The 19,856-nt window shown below is 29.1% G+C and overlaps 3 protein-coding genes across 4 annotated transcripts; 1 reads left to right on the top strand and 2 right to left on the bottom strand.

Moving 5' to 3' along the window:
• Positions 1–807: 807 nt before the first annotated feature.
• Positions 808–8,245, bottom strand: CaMKI (Calcium/calmodulin-dependent protein kinase I). Of its 2 annotated transcripts, XM_070637066.1 has the most exons (10): positions 7,711–8,240; positions 6,532–6,666; positions 5,947–5,988; positions 5,473–5,547; positions 5,152–5,405; positions 5,059–5,092; positions 4,700–4,815; positions 4,502–4,628; positions 4,349–4,436; positions 808–4,275 (listed from the first exon to the last, which is right to left on the bottom strand). In XM_070637066.1, exons 1-10 carry the CDS (start codon positions 7,827–7,829, stop codon positions 4,162–4,164), a joined length of 1,104 nt encoding a protein of 367 aa, XP_070493167.1. In that variant the 5' UTR covers positions 7,830–8,240; the 3' UTR covers positions 808–4,161. The 2 variants fall into 2 exon arrangements, with proteins under 2 accessions (XP_070493167.1, XP_070493168.1); XM_070637067.1 differs by lacking the exon at positions 5,947–5,988 and having other exon boundaries at positions 7,711–8,245.
• Positions 8,246–8,920: 675 nt separating this feature from the next.
• Positions 8,921–12,397, bottom strand: LOC139088049 (putative fatty acyl-CoA reductase CG8303). Its single transcript, XM_070637059.1, has 6 exons — positions 12,070–12,397; positions 9,980–10,607; positions 9,797–9,917; positions 9,525–9,740; positions 9,205–9,462; positions 8,921–9,136 (listed from the first exon to the last, which is right to left on the bottom strand). The coding sequence occupies exons 1-6, from the start codon at positions 12,295–12,297 to the stop codon at positions 9,004–9,006; spliced, it is 1,584 nt and encodes a 527-aa protein (XP_070493160.1). The 5' UTR covers positions 12,298–12,397; the 3' UTR covers positions 8,921–9,003.
• Positions 12,398–13,333: 936 nt separating this feature from the next.
• On the top strand, positions 13,334–19,378 carry LOC139088050 (putative fatty acyl-CoA reductase CG5065). Its single transcript, XM_070637060.1, has 11 exons — positions 13,334–13,528; positions 15,631–16,221; positions 16,296–16,681; positions 16,993–17,127; positions 17,196–17,235; positions 17,317–17,397; positions 17,469–17,614; positions 17,683–17,836; positions 17,894–18,026; positions 18,088–18,345; positions 18,483–19,378. The coding sequence occupies exons 2-11, from the start codon at positions 16,134–16,136 to the stop codon at positions 18,637–18,639; spliced, it is 1,578 nt and encodes a 525-aa protein (XP_070493161.1). The 5' UTR covers positions 13,334–13,528; positions 15,631–16,133; the 3' UTR covers positions 18,640–19,378.
• The last annotated feature ends 478 nt before the right edge of the window (positions 19,379–19,856 follow it).

Raw genomic sequence — 19,856 nt, 5'->3', positions numbered from 1 at the left:
TGGTTTGGACTTAGTCAATCAACAAAAATTGATTCAGTAAAAAATGATGTGGAAATCTTTTCAAATATAGTGCCAATATCGGATACAGAACCAAAAAATGTGAAATATATTGAAAGTTTATTCAAACCTCCACCAAACACAAATGTTCCTATTAATCCCCCATTTAAAGTATTTAATTCTCATTCAATTAATTTGAGTAATCAACCATACGCCGTCGATGTAAAATCGCTTCCAACTATTCGAATGACAGAACATCAATATAATGAAATGATGAAATCTGTTAATTTGAATTCTCAAAAATTGGCTAAAAATGAAGCAATGAGACGTATTGAAGATTCATCCAATAAAGAATTTATTGAAGATCAATTTAAACCTTCCGATATTAAAAGAAGCTTCTCGACACAATCACAGCCCATGCGTCATACATCATACGACCTTCCGACTGGTTCCCATTACAAAGCGAATCCTGATTATATTGATAAAATTTCAAAAATACTTTCCGAAAAACTGGGTAAGTAATTGGAGGTAATTAGTCACTAATTGGAATTTAAGTACTTATCATTTCTATTTGTTGTTCCATTTAGATGACAAAAGTGTTGTTTCGGCAGTTTCTGATCTTACAGTTCAACAACATTCTCCACTTTAAATCAAAAAGGTTGTTTAGGGAAGCACAATAGGAGATGCTTCTATTATAAAAGGGGAAGAAATTTGTAATTGTGTCAATTTATTATTTTAAGCAGATTTTCATTTCTATAGAAATAATACAAGACTGGATCTATGATAATAAAAAGTAAATATCTACAAAAATTTGTTTTAATAAAACTATAATTATTTATTTCTCAATGAATTTGTAATATATAATTTTTACACATTATCGCTATTCATAAAGAAAAAGAATAAATGTTTTCACAACCATTAAAATGGTATTTTCTTGAAATTTATGTTTTCTAATTTTCTCTTTATCCACACTTGCTTTATGAATTGAATGAAATTTAACAAATATATCAGGTAAGATTATGTTTTTCGTTCTCAAAGAGAGGAATGTTGAACTTTTGGGAAAATCTCAATTATTCCTAACAGACAATGAGCATACTCACCTAAATGAGCATGCTTATGAGTATACTCATGAGCCTACTCGTTGTCTGTTTGGGTATTTTTTTTAAATATTAATATAAAAAGAATCAAATTTTGAATCACTGAGTATTTTATAGTGATGTATGAAGTACAACAGTTTTGACTAGAACTGTTTTTTTATTTAAAATAAGTAGAGTTGCTATGAACTTTATAGTCTGACATTTCAAAACATATTACGACTAACTGCAAAAATTTTTCCAAAACATTTAATATTATCTTTATTATTGGAATTTAAATTAAGTAAACTTCTCATTCTATGACTTAGCATAGATGAAAGGAATCCAATATACATGAAAAATATGAATGAGATTAATTGAAGGGTGCTGTCATTAGAGAGCGTGCTATTGAAATCTTATGATTACAATTTTGCAAATAGTTGCTGAATTGTTGTTTTGAGGAACTAGGACTTATTCTTTAATTCTAATATTTTACACCCAATTTAACTTTGAAAGTAATATAATTTTGTCGATAGATTTTTAAAAACTTTTAAAGTTCCTAGATTTCCGAAAATGAATTTTTCACAGCTTCGATCTAGAGATACATAATATTCATTATGTATAAGATCATTTATATGACGTGTCATATGTGAACGAATCAAAATGAGAGATTACTTAAATTTTTAATAACGAAGCGTGATGCTTTAAATTTGAATTTTAAATGATTTTAAATAACTCATGTGGATTGCAAAATACAGGATGTTCCTACATGAAAATGAAAATATTTTGAAGATAAAAATAAAAAAGATATTTTGACCTCCTCTACGTTGGCACCTTGGTTGTAAGGCAATTTCCTAAATTAAAATGGAATTGCTAAAGGTAAAACTTCCGCGTTAATTATAAAATTAATAAACAACCTTATTTGAGTTTTTAAGTTATACAAAAATATATGTTAAAATATAAAGTACGGAATTTTCTTATAATGATGTTCAGTTCATCATTAAATATTAAATTAATTTTTTTTATAGATTTTCCTCAATTTTCAATTCATAAAATCTTATTAGTGTGAATAGAAGTTGTCCATAAATGGTTTAGATTTGCTTTCCAATATTTGATAGTATTCTCAAGCGAAGGATTTTATATAATTTTTTAAAAGTAACTTGGGATAGGATTTCTCAGCTTTATTCTAGGATAGGGTTGCTCAATTTTTTCTTTTGGTTCATGATACTCTAGTCAGATTTAGTATAACCAGGATCAAAGATTGTTATTAAACTCAATTTAATTGAAACTTAATTTAGTACGTCCATTTAATATTTTGATTGTGGATTTGACTATAACCATATTAGATTAAGATTCATGTTTATCGATCCACAAAGAATTTTTAAGAAAAATAAGCAATACAAGTGTAAAGCAGCGCACAGTTTGAGAACCACTGATAAAGTGTATACTCCTAATATCTTATTAACATTCTCTTTCATTGTAACATTCATACTACTTAGTTTTTTAGGAGATTATATCCTAGAATATATTCGAGAAATAAGTAGCCCAGAAATATTAGTTTTGTAAAGTATTGTACAATATTTATAACAGTTTTAACTCGCGTGAATGTATTACTTGTTGGGATTATAAAATTCAATTTAGTTACGAAGGTTACAATTGAAATGAACTATCGAGAGCGTTCAAGCCACTTTATGATCAATTTTAATAATGATATATAGTTTGAGAACTGAACTCATTGACATATGGCCTAATTTATTTATGCGAAATTTATAAATTTTGAACATGGATCTTGTGCAGAATTTTCTTTCAGCGTGTGAGGTTTATTGATATCACCTTGAATTCATAGTCTGTGCTATGACTTGGAAAATATCACTTTTCAATATATTTGAAAAATATACATAATAAGGACGTACATGATATATAAATTTTGTGACCTCAAAATGACAAGTACGCTCATCGGCAGCCAAGTCGATAAAAATTTCTTTTATTTCTAACTTTGTGCATTGAATTATATCTTATAAGCAATAAGATATTTCTTTTTTATATATTGTGTCTTGAAATTTATTTTAAAAACTTTTTCTCAATTTTTTTTTTTGTTTTTTTCGTTTTGAATTAAATAACTTTTCGCTACCATTAATACATTAAAAATTTATAACAATCACAGTGAAACATTAAATAATAAAATTCCAACAAGAAATTATCATCATATCAACAGACACCTAATATATTTATTATCTTATGCATATATCTGATAAAGATTTATGATTTTTTTTTGTTTTTTAAAACATCGAAACATTTTTTTTTCTTTTTCATTCTTCAATTATCTTACACGATTATCAATATTTTTTAAAAAGAATTTCAGAGAGAATTTAAAACAACGTGTCATGACAATAGAATATCACAATTTGATATAAGTTTTCTTAGTGATAGGTTTGCAAAAACGTACAAATTATGATGAAAGTCAAGAGAATTCTTATGAGAATGTTTCTGAGATTGCTTTAACAAAAATAAGGAATCGGAAGCTCTTAAAAAAATTCGAGTTTCTTTTCTTCTTCATCATCTTCTTGTTCTTTTCAACAATATGTATATATGGAATATTTTTTTAACTTTTGAAGGAATATTTTTCATTATGAGAGCAAAAATAATTTTTTTCATTTCTTTTTCTTTCATTATTAATTAATCATTTAGCGTTGATAATTGGCTTAAAAATTATTAATATTATTATTATTTTTTTATGTGTTTAAGAAAATATTTTCGGAGAATTTTATCAGAAATAGTTTGTAAATAGGAATAGAGAGATAATTATAAATTTTCATTCGGTTAAAAATAAATTTCACAAAATTTCCACTTTTATTAAATTTTCATTGAGTTAAAAGCATTTACATGCTTTTTATACCAGCTCAATAAAATGTCGGTTTGCAGAAAAACTCATGACTATTTAATTAGTCACTAGTGGGATCTGTTAATATGACACTAGAGATTGAGTAAATGTTTAATATTAATTAAAATGGAAATTTCAGAAATCCTAGAAGGAAACATGCTCGAGATTAAATAGAAACGATCACAACAAGAAAGAAAAGAATATTAAGATCTAAGTTTGTTTTTCAACATCATTGCGTGTTATTGTATTGTTACGGCTTGAGCCTCCGCTATTTAAAGCCATTCGTTGCATTTGCCTGATAACTGTAGTTGCATGATATGCTTGCTGAAAATTTATTGTAACAAATGAGTTCGTTTATGCTTATGTCTATTAGAAGCAATAAATTTTTATAATTTACCTTCCACCTAGATTTTGCAAAGTTCTTTTTCAGCTGTTCAGACACAGTACTATGAATATTTTTACTGCTTGCTGCGTTACCGGATATCCTTTAAAAAGTATGCAAAAAGTGAGTTTTTTTTAGATGTTAAATTGAAGAAAATGATTTTTTTACCATGGATGTGCCAGAGCTTGCTTACAGGTATATCTTTTCTCTACGTCTACGCACATCAAATGTTGAATAAAATCTTTTGCTGAAGCACTTATCTCATCCCAGTATGGTGAGTCGAATTCAAATTCGCCTGGAATAATCAAAAACAGATTCATCACTTTCTAAGTTAATGTATTCGAAAAGAACTAACAAAAGATGTACCTTTTAATATTTGTGCAAATAAATTAGCATCATTTTCATCATAAAACGGAGGATAACCGCATAACAATATATATGAAATCACTCCTATTGACCAAACATCAACAGCTTTTCCATATCTAAAATTTATGATGAGAAAAAAAGAATGAATTTTTCTTCTTCACGCTTTTTCAAGTACGTGCATGGGATCATACACTTATGACGTCCAGTATTTAGGACTCTTTCAAGATATATATTGATTTCTAAAGAGATTTATTGATTGGCAAATAGAGGTTGAAATCTAAAAATATATATCCTAATAAACATCATTGATGAACGATTCCCACGAAATATATTTCAATAATAATAAGTTTGCAACATACGGTTTTTGTGCTAACACTTCGGGTGCAACGTAGCCTATAAAAGTATGAATAGTTTAGCAAAAGCAATACATGACATAACCATTTAATTCTTACCAGGGGTTCCGCAGGCTGTTGCCATAATTCCTGAATCTTCCATTTTCGAAAGACCAAAGTCACTAATCATGATTTTGCTTTCCTCATCTGTATTGTAGTAGAGCAGATTCTCTGGCTTCAAGTCTCTATGTACTACTCCTTGCTCATGCATATAGTCTACCGCCTCAAGTACTTGTCTGATTAAACCAGATGCATCCTTCTCAGTATATGATCCCTTTTCAACAATTCTATCAAACAATTCTCCGCCAGTTACTCTGTCAATTAAGAATACATGATACTTAGAACATAAAATGCCATAAACGTGACATGCTTTTCACTTACAACTCCATCACTAAGTAAACTTTCGTTTTATCCTCATACGTTTCTAAAAGTTGCACTATATTTGGATGTGTCAATCTATTGATATACATAAAAGAAGTAACCAAGTTGCAATATTGCTTCACACAAATTATTAAATGGAAATATAAATTTATGTTTATATATTTTTCATGTATGGCAATCCTACCCATTTATCTTGCATTAATTTAGTTTTATTTATTTATGTTATTATAACAAAGACATAAAAAAAATCCTTATAACCACCACAAGCTATACATACTTTATAAATACTTACAAAGAAGAAAAAAGTGTAAGTGAAGAAAAGTTTTATAAAGTGTAGAAATTTTTTTTTTGAATATTGAAAATTAAAGTAAACTTAATTAAGAAAAAAAATTAACTTAATAATTGATAAAAAAAGACATGATAGATATACAGAATAAAAAAATGAAGAAAAAAACTAAAAAACTCACTCACCACGGTTTTCGGTTTGGATCATTAGTATCGCTCATTGCCGAGAACCTGTTCGTAGAAGATAGAGATAGATAAAATAAAAGAAAAACAAAAGCTCCGATGTAATGAAGCATACAAGGTCTAAAAGATTTTAAATAATTGTACTACGAAAAAAAAAAAACGAAATTAAGGAAAAATATATAATATAGACTCTATATAAAAAATAATAAAAAGCTAGAATTACTTAAAAATTCAAAACTATATGTTGCAAAGAAAAACAAACAGAAAATTATTCAAATTTTTTAGGACTCAGATATGTATGGGAAGCATGCATTTAAAAATAAAAAAAAAAAATAAAAAAACAAGTCTTTCATCGTGTGAATTTACAGTCTTATGTTAATTTACTGTTTTTTTAAGGTAAAATTTAGAACTACATGGAGTCATACTTATTAGGAAAAAGGAATAATTTACAAGTATCTTTCCTAAGACCTTTAAATATATATGTTATCTTCATTGAATCACAACAATTCAAAAAAATTTAATATTATTCATGTTATGAAAAACAGGAAGTCAGGTAGGATTGATATAATATGTTGCAGCAAGGAAAAATACCTTCTGAGAACCTTTATCTCATTTTCCAGTGAATCCTCTTTTCCTTTAAGTGCTTTTTTGTCGATAATCTTCACCGCGAATAATTGACCTGGATTTTCTTTACTTTCACCAAGTCTAACTTCTGAAAAGGCACCACTATGAATAAAGAAAGAAGAGAGAGATGAAAGAGATATTTTATGTTGAGTATGTTGACTAATGATCAACTAGAGCAATAATATATTAGCATAAGAGCTTGTGAACGAGATCTTTGGACTGGGACGATACACAAATACATGTAAAAAGGTAGACTTATCGCATTAACATGTTTCGTCTTTCTTTATAAGGAAATTCATGAGATGACTTTGAAAGTTTATTTATAAGTCATATGTTATTACACCCTATCTATATATTTTATTGAATTCTGTATGAATAATTAAAATTAGCACTTTGCTATAAATCCGAAAAATCAATTTGTAGTTTGAATTAAATAAGAAAGTTTTGTGGATGTGATTTTTCACAGATTAGGAGTTAAGCTGCTCAAATGCTTATCACAATATACCTAGTTAGTTGTTGCTGCCTCGATTCGAACAATCAATTGATTAAGAAGAGAAAATGCATTTATGATTCTCAATTGAGCAATAACTCAACAAACCACTCAATTAACTAGCCTGGCTGACCAACCAGTAAAAAAGACAAAAGTTTAAATTAGAAAGTGCCACATAATGTATATCATAGACCGACCTTTTATAGCTTTTTCGTGAGGCACGTTGAAATAATGGAGTTCATTGAGGTAACAATAATATGTGTATTGTTACTTTTACATGAAAGATTATAGTCAATCGTATCATACAAGTATGAGAGATGATGTTATAATGAAGAAAAAAATATTATTGAATGGGGAGTCAAAAGGTCGATTTTATATGTGCAAAAAAACAAACAAGTGTAATATGTATATATATAGAATTCTTATATTTCAGCAATTATATTATGATCAATTTTCCTCATTGAGTCTGTCTTCTATATAGATACAGAGACTATAAATAATGAAAAATTGAGACGAATTAAATCGAATGAGTTCAAAAATGATGAATTAACTTTAGCAGAATGTAAACTGTCTTAGATAGCCTTCTTCTTTCTTATCAATTGATTGTACATGTGAGCTCAATAAATTTTGCAGCTGTCTGCTGCTTATTAACTTACTTTCCCAATACTTGTCTTAAATGATATTTGTCTTCAATATTTATAATTTGCTTATCGATGTCCCTGTTAGTATCTTTCCTCAACTTTTTTCCGGAATCCTTTTTCCCAAAAAGAGGCATTGTCACTTTGTTTGTTCTTGGACACGTCTTAATATATATTGCTATATGCTCAAGGAATTTTACAATATAAAAATCTTTAGCATTATAATTAGACAAGAAACGAGACTTTTTTTTTAATTTATCGCTTGTTGAATACAAATTTCTTCCTTCCAGAGGCTTTGTGATTTTTTGGAACTATCGATTTATGTTAAGAATTTCGTACGAAAATTTTTTTTTAAAACTTGATTTAGTCACACTGAAGTTGTAATCAATTTGTTGCAGTCCAATTTTATTTTTAAATTAGAGATTGAACAAACACTAGTTTCAAACACGAATCAATTATTAAATCTTAAAATAATTAAAAAGGAATCTTAGAAATTTCTTTTTTTTTCACTAACACACGGAGTTATTTTACGCAAATTACAGAAAAAGGTTTTCTTTAAAATTATCACAATTAAATTTGTTTTCTATTTATCTTTGTTCCACTATATTTTCTGAGATAAATATATTCAATTATGTATATTTTAAAATATTAAAATATTATTAAAACACTCTATATTTCTATCAATCAGAGATTCTAAACACACTCAATCCACTCCGCAAAAAAGGTCACTCAGTGTTTTCAACAATTTTTTTTACCAACACAACAATGATTTACTTACACAATAAAAATAATAATACTGAATTCAGCACTTTAAGCGGTATTCAGCTGTTTTACATTTCAAATATAAATTTCAAAAAATAATTATTAACGAATTTTTGAAGGGAAAATTAAATTGAAAAGCATTGTGCGTTCTTATTAAATACAGGAATGTTTGTAATTTTTAAACACTCAGTTAGATTAATCAATAATCATGAATCATCTTAAATAATAGTAACATACAGAATGAACCTGAAATTGGCTATGACTTGTGTGAAAATGTAGTAGTTCAGAAGGCAAAGTTTCGTTTTCGATGAATTGAAAAAATTCTATGTTTTGTGCAAAATTTTAAAATTTTTATGACCGTTACAAGAAAATTCAAATGTGTATAGCCGTTAAAATTGTAGAAAACGTGCGCAAGTTAAAATACCTAGATGATGACAACAAAATTGTAAAAGGTATGTAGGTAATCAATAGAAAAATTTTATTTAAATAAAATTAGAAATTATAATATATTAATAGTAGGAATATCTATAAAAGATAGAGATATAAAATCTAGAACCATCTCATTAATAATAAGAGGCACGTTGCAATCGCAACAGCAATTGGAGTCTCCACGTAAAATGAAATAATATATTGCACGACGTAGAAGAAGACAACATACCAAAGGTATTGAACAAAGACATACCTAAAATTAAATTAATGAGCAAATTATAGAATGCATGAAATTTAATTTAAATAGAATGCGGTACTCACATTTGATACATAATTCTATGCCAAATTGTTGTTGTCTCTGACTCTTTGTAGTAAAAGCATCTTATGCCAATAATTTGTGTTTCCATATATTTTTTCCAATCGCAATCCTGTACATTATAATTATACTCTTGAGCATCTTCGGGTTCTAAACAATTTAAAATCCTTAACGAGTTGTGCATAAGATAATGGAAGTTTCTGCTTGTGAAATATTCAAAAGCTTCAATTCCATTAGCAAAAATTTGTACATATTTGAGAGATCTGAAATGAAACAATATTAATCAACTAATTTTCACAAGCTTATTTGGTAAATCAATACTTACTTTCGACGAATAGTAATTATTTTCGATATTAATTGTTCAGGATAATAAAAGATTAATGCCGGTAATATTTGAAATAAATATAGGAATAATTTGAATCGCAACCCTTTCCGAACTTTGGCTTTTGGTAGGCATAATATCAAGTCATTTGGATGCTTCCGTGAAGCATCGTTCAACATTGTGCAGTATTCTCCAAATGTGAGTGGATTGATCTCACCACTAAAACAGAAAAAAATTTGAGCATCAACTGATGTTGATTGAATTATTATATTTACCTTGTGCAGTGAATAACTTCGACTTCCTTTACTTGATATGTGGAAACATACCATGACAGCACAACAGTCGCGTTCGCAACATAGTCACAAGGAATGAGATCCATTATAGAAGATGCATCACCTAAATAAATAAAAGTTATCCAGTATTATATGAATTGAGAATATCTTTAATGTACGATTTACCTCCCATAGTGCGAAACAAGCCTTTGGAGTATCCAGCAAGAAAACCAATATGGCCACTTTTTCCATTTCCACACCAACCAGGCACAGGATTTTGATAGGTTGAATACACAACTGATGGTCTTACAATTCCAGCCGGATAGTTTGTTAATTCACGTTTAATTAAATTTTCAGCAAGTTGTTTTGTGAATGTATAAGTATTTGGATGTGGGTTAATAAATTTTAAAAGCTCAGGTGTACCGGTTACCGGTAATGTTTTTGCATGATCCGGATTTTCAGTCACTAATTTTATCATATCATAAGGATCTACACGAGATTCATATACTTGTTCTTTAATACCCTGATTTAAATAGCAACTGTTGCAAAATGCGGTCGAAACATAAACAAAAGACACCAAGTTTTTCAGTTGTTTTGTAAACTCAACAGCAACTTGCGTCCCAATTAGATTTGTTTTGATTGCTTCACCTAAAAGAGTGTTGAATTTTATAGTAGCAGCCACGTGATAAACAATGTTGATTTCTTCCAACAAATCATCGAGCATATTTTCGGGTATTGCGAAATTAGGCTTACATAGTTCTCCATTAAGAGGAAGAACTTTTGCTTTGGTTTCTTCGTCAAGGTTTCTAAAAAGCTGCAAATTAAGAAGGAAAAATTTTTACATTGAAAATTCAAGGTGTTCATCCAAGCCCGCATCATCGAGTGTGAAAAGTCATAAATGATAATTTTATTTTTTATGAAACTGACTTATTCACATCTACGCCAAATCATATATATGCGGTATGAATTTATAGAAAAATAATTGAACCTTACGATCGTGCATTGAGCACATTTCAATAAATTATAACTTGCTTCTTATTACATTTTGACCATTAATAGATTTAGCCCTAGACTAAGAATTTTGATTGTATTTTTTTTATAGATAATCAAGTTGTAATTCGGTAACATACAATTCGGAAGTAATCCCTCATTAATTAAAACAAGTAATCTTTAATTTTTTCTTTGTTCGTTAATGATATTACTTAATTAATATACCCATAAATTACAAGTGAATCTTTACGCAATTTGATGCCTAATTAGTCCTAATGATTATTTAATATGCCCTTAAATTCTAAAAGAAAGCATTATGTCACACTTAAGAACGCATTAAGAATAAGAAAACATGTAAATTAGACCGGCTGATGAGTTCTTTACTTGTATCGGAAGACAGAACTGTCTCTGTATGTCTATGAGTAATGTTGATTAAATTACATAATGTTTATAAAAATCATGTTGGCATGAATAATAATTCATACCTCAACCTTGCATTAATTTCTTTGTTGAAAAAGTTGCATTAAATGCATAAAAATTTTTGAGAGTGTGTTTGTGTGTAAACATGTTGCATTAAAGTGATTGCATTAAGGTATTATTTTTTGTGCTTTATAGTAACTTATGATGAAAAGTTATCAAACAAATCAATGCATACGAATGAATTATTTACTTGAGGATTAACCTTGCGTCGCGAGAACGTGATAAGAATACATCACAGGTAGGTACGTCTAATTATTGAAATTCCTATAAAACTACTTTTCCTACATTGTTATATTGTTGGCAACAAAAGTTTCAAAAAAAGACAACAAACCATTTATGTGAAAAATTTTTTGATATAAGCTTTCCTAACACTTTACAATGTTGAAGCTACGATCATGATTCTCCGATCATGATGGAAACATTGTAGTATTTTAATTAATAGTATAGATCAAGCTTTTTGTGAATGATCTTGAATATTCGGAGGGAAAAATAATCATTTTCACATGTGTATCTTCATGATATGCTAATTAAGATTATCTTATAGTAGTAGAGATGTAAATCTATAACTTAGTTTATTGACTTCCTCATTCACTTTCTCACAAAATTTGTTAATAATTTCAACTAGAACTGGAAGTCTAGAATTAGAATTGTCTCGAATTCATAGAAAATTTGGGTCGATGTCAAGGTCTAGTTGAACTAAATAGCACATCAACTACATGCTCGATTGACCCCAAACGGAAATCAGATTAATTATTTTTCTTAGAAAATCACTTCCAATTAATCATCTAATATGTGCTTATACTTACAGGTTTTTCCATTAAATACTTTATTCTTGATTCTGGTGAATAGCCATGTTTCTCCCTGACCAGAACATAAATCTTTTTAAGCTCTGGTGTAGCACTTAGTAATCGTGCAATTAAACACTGCCCTAAGAATCCAGTTCCACCAGTGACAAAAATGACCTTTCCGCTCAAAAAACTTGCAATGTTTTTCTTGCTTCCAGTATTGACATTAACAGCGTTGATAACTTCCATCGTAAAAATAACTTGATAAGATTATTCTACTAGTCTTAATAATTTTCAGTTCTTTAACTTAACTTATTAATTTCTTAACAGCGATGATATCGACTTTAAAGACAAATGACAACTGACTTAGCATTAAATATTCTCACATTTTTTTGTTATGCACATTTTCGCTCGTCATTCTGATCAGTGGTGGGAGTGTTTTTCTTTTTTTACATTGATTACAAACAGCTGAAACACATTAACTTAAGATCCATTGTTTTTATTCTTTAAACTTGCTGACCAAATTAACAAAATTTGATAAAACATTAACTTTAATTCTATTTTCATTGGTCTGTTTTGTAAATGTCAATTTGCTTTTATGCTTTATTGTATTTTTATGATAGTCGTTAGTCGAGACAAACTAATAAACTGAATGATTCAGCCTATCCAACAAGCTTATGATTACAGGTTTTTAATGTTGAATCTTACAACAAAGATATGCAATACGTCATTGTAATATAAAAACAAACTTTGATATGCCTCAGTTGTTTTCCACGCAGATTCCTAAAGAAACAAAAATACACATGTTTGGTATTGTCATCATTTCCATAACTTTTCATGCATATCAATAGTGATAACTGACCAGTTTCAATGTTCCACAAAAAGCATCGTTAATAATTCGATTTATATTCAAAAATTAAGTACTAGATTTTTTGTGAAGCTCAAAAAAGTTTAAAATTCAAAAAACTTCCAAAAAACCGTTAATAAGCATATAAACCGATTCAACTTATTTCAAATTCAAAAGTTAATTTTATGTATAACGGTAATTGGATGTATTACTTTGAAAAGAGTTTAATACAGTTTTCATTATGATAGACCTAAATAAATCAGAAAGTTGATCAAATTTGGACATTAATATTTTTAAGATAGTAATGCTAAAAGAGCATAACGGAAAATTGTGCATTAAAACTTTCCTGATACGGTTTCATAATGCCAAAATAGTATGGAATATTTTTTTTTTCTCTCACGATGCACATGGCGATGATTGCGCAGACGCAAGGTCTAGGGAAGAGTAAATTCTCCGGTCGATCGGAAGACAATTTCTTTACTCCCAAATTTTATTTAAAAATTGAAGTAATACAATTAATTATCGTGCACAATTAATAGTTTGGATTATTGTAAAATAAATTGAGTTTAAAAAATTGTGTAATTAGAGTAAAATTTTGTTCTCCGACAGCTGAAAAATTATTAATAAAAAAAGGTTAATATTAATCATCCTAATAATAGTGCAAAAGAGAAAATAATATAAATTATATTGTATATCTCATATGATGTAAGAATTCATAAAAAGTATTAAAGTTTGATCTTCACATGGTTGTGTTCAATGCAGTATATTGGAGTGGATACATAAAATATTGGTCATAAGTGTAAAATCACTAAAATTAAGTTTGTTATATTACGGAACAAAAATCACTATGGCGTCTTTCACGATAAATTCAGTTCACATTTTTCACTTTCCATAGAACATATTTTTTTTTTCGTGTAAAGCCGTATATGTGACTTAAATGAAAAATGAGATGATTTTTGTTATCCAATTAAACTATTTGTCATATACGTTCAACTAGTATACTATATAAAACATAAGAAACGTAAAATTTAAATCTTCAATTAACATTTCCATCATTTTCAATGAGAATAATCATCGACCGGGTAAAAATCACATCAGATAATATTGAGATGACTCTCACTTAATTCCACCGGAATGCTCAATATTGTTGTTTTGATGAATTTTATTAAATGAATTTATTTTTGGAAATACGAATGAATCATAATGATTTATGATACGGCGACCATAAAATTTAGTGCGTGAATGTAATCTAATTGAAAATCAGACATGTATCTAATTATTTATTTTAGATGTTCTTCAAACATACAAGACACATTTTTTTACACAATTAATTTTCTTCTAATTACATTATAAATTCATCTAATTATATTTTTAGTGCATATTTCTTCCTCTATAAGTCAAATGCACTTTAAAGATCATTTTATGTCGTTGACAGGACGGAATAATAAGAATTAATTTTGCAGGAAGCAGAAATGCACTAATTTTTTTGATAAGAAATTGACATTCATACAATTCATATTTACACATGTAAGGGATCATTATAAATGATGTCCAACTTTTAGATGAGGTCTGAACATGTGCGACTGCTTATAGAGAAAATGTGATTTCATATAGATATTTTCATTGGAGAATTCACACCCGAGTAGACAATAGTACCTTAGAACTAGTCTGTGACTGGGCATTGACTTGCCATCAAATAGTTATATTGCACCTCGATCGGCACACATTTTACATATCAGCCAAATGTCATATTTCATGTTAACTGCCTTAAAAGATGCAACTTGGATGCTATGTGGTCGCCATCTGGATACCAATAATATTTTGTGCCGATCGGGTATGTTATCCATTTGTCAAGTCGGGGCACATTTTTTCAATCGACGTCATTTATGAACGATCGCTAGAATGCATTCAAAGAAGAATGTGAATCAGCACACAGGCTGATCAAATTAGTAAATAGGAAAGTCAAATAATTAAGCTAGGCTTGTGAGGAATCGAAAATACTTGAGGTATTTGTTCACATGGTGCATAAGACAACAATAAATATTTTCAGTATTTATAGACACGAATTCACGAAATTATTAGATTATTCATTTCAACCCGATTAATATTAATATATGTTCAATGCCGAGTTCCACGTGCAACTTTATATAATCGACATATCAATAGTTTCTTATGCTTTTCTTTATTGTCTAGTGATTTATTGTGTATAAATCCAATTAAATAAAGTGTCTTCCTTTGCTGTCAATACCAAAAAGAGAGGGAACATAGGCAGACATGTTTCATAGTATGTATGATGCACACATATCACGATATATCATCACAATCATGAACAACGTGGAAGTTTATAACTTTTTTTGATAATTTTTTTCACCTTTTGAATTATGAAATGTAATGAGGCTTACTAATGTGTCTTATCAAAGAAAATTATGTCATTCTAAAACTGAATTGATAACGCCTTAAAATAAGCAAACTTGGGGAAGATGTTCTAAAGTGAAAACATAAAATTTCCATCTTTTAAGCTGGATTTTTTGTGTAGATGAAAGAAACAACGAATGTTGATGCCTTTCTCAAGAGAAAGTTTTTTTTAAAATAAAAGTAGATAGTGTGGAGATTCGTGGAGAAATATCATATTCAAATGATTATTTTGAGCAATATTCCCCCTCAGTATTTATCGTATTACCTTTTTGTATCAGTAAAAAATTCAGCCTATAATGAATTTATTTCTTACCTTACAGTTACTTACGGATATTCAGACAATACTTATCGTTGGAAAAAAATAATAAACATCTCAGATGTCTATAATTAGGAAAATTTATAGAATAAAAAGTTAAATCATCAAGTTGAGTGAATTAATTGTAGTGAAAAGGAATAGCCAAAAAATAAGGAAAAAATAATTAATTAAAAAAAAATAAAAATTGCATCAATTGCTTTCTAATTCAACTCGTCTGTCACTTCTTCCGAAAATGAAGTTTTTCATTTTTTAAAAAAAAATCGCGCACAATAAAATCTTCATGTTTGAAAATTATTCTTGCTTCCAATTAACAAAACTCATCGTGGTCTAACTAGGAACAGAAACCTGTTCTTTATTACCGCCCTATAAACGATTCACAGTGGATCAATAGGAACTAATCATCACAGTGGACTAGTTTGTTACATAACTTAACGGAATTCTGTAAAAACACATTTGTGTAAAGCATTTGAAGAAGATTAGAACACAGAAAGAAACATTTCAAGAAACATGACAACACAAGAGCAACGTAAAGCAACAGATGATTATGTTTCTATCGCTGATTTCTATAATGATCGAAGTATCTTTATCACTGGAGGTAAATCTTTAATTGTTTTTTATCTAAATCTTTGGTATTTAATTAATTAGTGTCCCTTATCACTTAAAACAAAGGAACCGGTTTTATGGGAAAAGTGCTAGTGGAAAAATTGCTACGATCATGTCCGGGAATAAAAAATATTTATCTCCTGATTCGACCGAAAAAGGGTCAAGATATCAACACACGACTCGATGAACTTTTGAATAGTCCACTTTTCGATAAATTACGTACAGAACGTCCAAACGATTTAAATAAGATCATTCCAATACATGGTGATATCACATCTGAAGAACTAGGTATTTCAGATAGTGACCAAGATTTGTTGAGTCAAACTGTGTCTGTCGTTTTCCATTCTGCTGCAACTGTTAAATTTGATGAAAAATTAAAGCTTTCTGTTACAATCAACATGCTGGGAACCAAGCGATTACTTCAGCTTTGTCAAAGAATGATTTGCTTAGAGGTGAGTCATAAAATTGGAAAAAAGAAAGATATAGATAAGAAGTCATATGTGTCAGTGACGTACAGTCTTTAAAAAATGTGGTGTCTATAAATGGCTAGTGGTGTATTGATTAAAAGTAGTGCCAACGCTGATTATCAAATTGTGAATAAAAAAACATTGAAGCTTGAACAATTGGCTTTAAAGACTTTACACAGCTGAAAATGTACTTTTGGCTATATTTAAAACATAAAGACTGTACAGTCTACAACTTCTCAAAAGAATAGATTAAGAAAGTTGATTCTATAATTATTATTGTTGCCATTTCGTACCAGGCTTTGGTGCACGTTTCAACAGCATATTGCAATTGTGATCGACGAGATGTAGCAGAAATGATTTACAACCCTCCGTTTAATCCCGATGACATAATTTCTCTGGTACAATGGCTTCCTGAAGATTTGTTGGATAAAGTAAGAGATGACCTCGCTCAAATCTTCAAATATTATTTTAATAACAATTTCTTTAACTTTTTCTAAAGCTAACACCATCACTCATTCAATCACGTCCAAATACGTACAGTAAGTGTTATAATCTCATTATTATTTTTGTTTCTTTTTGCACTTATGCTCAATACACATTTTGTCTGTCTTTTTTATTAGCATTTACAAAAGCTCTGGCGGAAGCAATGTTATTAAAGGAGGCTGGAAATTTACCCGTGGCTATTGTCCGACCATCAATTGGTATGCCAAAATTCATTATTATGTAAACCCCCAAACATAATAAACTTTCTTTTTTTTTTATTCCTCTTTAGTTTTATCTAGTGTCAATGAGCCGCTTAGTGGTTGGGTCGACAATTGGAATGGACCTACTGGGATTGTATCTGCAGTTGGAAAGGGAATTTTTCACACAATTATGTGTAATGAAGAAAGCATAGCAGATTTTATACCTGTGGATTTGGTATGACTAAATACTTTCTTTTTTTCGGGTTTCATAAAAAAAAAATTATGCAATATCCATCATATTAGGTAATAAACTTAATGGTTGCCGCTGCTTGGAAAACCGGTACTGCTGAAAACACCACAATGACAATTTATAACTGCTGTACGGGCATGAATAAACCGATCACATGGGGACGATTAGTTTCATTGGCAATTGAGAAGATGAGAGAGCATCCTTTAGGTACAACAGCACTAATTTGTAATGACTTAATTCTAATCACATGACATTTTTTTGTAGAGGGAATATTCTGGTATCCAACGGGAATTCTACGTAAAAACCGGACTATGAACTCAATCCATTCCATTATAGCCCACTATATTCCAGCCTATATTTTGGATATTCTAGCACGCATTGCTGGCCGCAAACCAATGTATGTTCTTATTTTTTAATTAATTAAGTCACGAATACATTTTTAATTTTTCAATTTCTAGTATGATAAAAGTTCAGGATAAATTAGCAAAATCTGTACAGTGCTTAGAGTATTTTACAACACATCAGTGGAGATTTCATGGCGAGAACGTCAAAATGTTGTTGAGCTCATTGAATGAAAAGGACCGAAATGAGTTTCAATTTGATGTTAGAACAATTGTATGGGAAGATTATGTGGAGAAATATGTACTAGGCTTTCGTCAGTTCCTGTTCAAACAGAACCCATCTTCATTAGAAGACAGCAGGAAACGATTGATAAAGTAAGGCTTTGAATTTAGTTGAGGATTATTCATTTATTACGTTTATGGGGGAGGAGGATCTGTAACGTAATAAGTGAACAGCCCCGGTTAATTAAATGCAAAAACTATTTATATTTTAATTTTATTTATATTCGTAGGCTCAAAGCAATTCACCAACTTTCCAAATTTTTAATAGTCATCATATTTTGGCGTTTTTTGATGGCACGTTCAAAAAGAATTAGAAACTTATGGAACAAGATTTGTCTTTTTATTTTTTCTTACATGAAACAAATATTACCTTCAATCGGATCGTAAGTTTAACACATGACAACAAAAAAAAAATAGGAAGAAGAAAGAGTTTGTTATACATTTAATTGAAAAATGATTATCAAGAATAATTATTATATATAACTATTATCGATATATATAATAATCCTTAGCTTTCAGAATGAGGTGTTTAGCGAAACTTTCTAAACCAAAGATTTTTGTTACATTCTCAAATAATGCTTAAATTGCATATTTAAAAAAGAAAAAAAAAATGATGATGAATTGATATGTTTTATAATAATACTGAGTGTAAGGGACAAAAAAAAGAGTTTGAATTACATATGTAAAAAGCTTCCTCTTGTAATCAACAAAAAAAAACTAAACAGAAAGTAAAATTTAATGCACTACTTAGGTATTTTTATATTTATGATTTATCAACCTTACCTTCATCATGTAGAAAATTTTTAAATTAGTATTATTAAAAATTCTGGTTAAAGTATGAAGAAGCAAAATTTTTGAATTGTAAATTTGACTTAAAGCATCATATTTTTTAATTAAATTAAACAAAATTCATCTTTTTTCCTTATTATCGACAACAAAAAAAATGAAAGAAATTAAAAAAAAGTAAATAAGAAGAATTATCACGATCGATTTGATTATACATTTAAAACTGCCTACATTTAAATATAATTATAGATCATGGAAAGAAAAATCGTAACAAAGCAATTTAGCTTGGGAAAAAATTGTAAAAGTATTCTACTGAGAAATAAAAAAATTTGAGTTGCAGAAAAAATTTCTTAGAAATTTTGTTTTAATCAGTGCGTGTATCCCGATCAGCACATGTTTTTCATGGCAGTCAGATGGTGACCACAAGGAAAACCAGATTTTTAACCACATGGCAGCCAGATTATCACTATATTGTAGCCAGATTGTGATCACATGGTAGCCAGACTGTGGCCACATAGCAGCCAGATTGTGGCTACACTGCAGCCAGATTGTGACCGGGTGGCAGCCAGATTGTGATTAATTGACAATTTGACCGACATGGCAGTTAACAAGAAAATCTCAACTTGGACGCCAATTGGAAGCCACTTTTTCCGCCATGAATAATTTGTGCTGTTCGGGTATGCTAATATATTTATTTATTGCCGAAATGGATTCATAAGCTGACCAGATATATTTGAAATGTTATTTTTAAATTAATAATTTTTTTTTTTATGCAAACAAAAATTCAGAGCGGAATCAATGCTGCGAACAACATTTTG

This window comes from Chironomus tepperi, unplaced genomic scaffold (genome assembly GCF_022539635.2).
Source record: "Chironomus tepperi strain 1889 unplaced genomic scaffold, CSIRO-AGI_Ctep_v1 contig_161, whole genome shotgun sequence".
In the NCBI taxonomy this organism is placed as follows: Eukaryota; Metazoa; Arthropoda; class Insecta; order Diptera; family Chironomidae; genus Chironomus; species Chironomus tepperi.
Note: the sequence above shows the minus strand (reverse complement) of the source record. Positions and strands in the feature narration are given on the sequence as shown.

Coding starts and splice junctions, on each gene's coding strand:
- CaMKI (XM_070637066.1), bottom strand. CDS start 7,829: ATGCCTCTTTTTGGGAAAAAGGATTCCGGAAAAAAGTTGAGGAAAGAT. Junction 6,667..7,710: donor TTAAGACAAGTATTGGGAAA/GTAAGTTAATAA, acceptor CTTTATTCATAG/TGGTGCCTTTTCAGAAGTTA. Junction 4,629..4,699: donor ATTTGCACAAATATTAAAAG/GTACATCTTTTG, acceptor TGATTATTCCAG/GCGAATTTGAATTCGACTCA.
- LOC139088049 (XM_070637059.1), bottom strand. CDS start 12,297: ATGGAAGTTATCAACGCTGTTAATGTCAATACTGGAAGCAAGAAAAAC. Junction 10,608..12,069: donor AGTATTTAATGGAAAAACCT/GTAAGTATAAGC, acceptor CTTAATTTGCAG/CTTTTTAGAAACCTTGACGA. Junction 9,741..9,796: donor GAAGTTATTCACTGCACAAG/GTAAATATAATA, acceptor TTTCTGTTTTAG/TGGTGAGATCAATCCACTCA.
- LOC139088050 (XM_070637060.1), top strand. CDS start 16,134: ATGACAACACAAGAGCAACGTAAAGCAACAGATGATTATGTTTCTATC. Junction 17,398..17,468: donor TATTGTCCGACCATCAATTG/GTATGCCAAAAT, acceptor ATTCCTCTTTAG/TTTTATCTAGTGTCAATGAG. Junction 17,837..17,893: donor GATGAGAGAGCATCCTTTAG/GTACAACAGCAC, acceptor ATTTTTTTGTAG/AGGGAATATTCTGGTATCCA.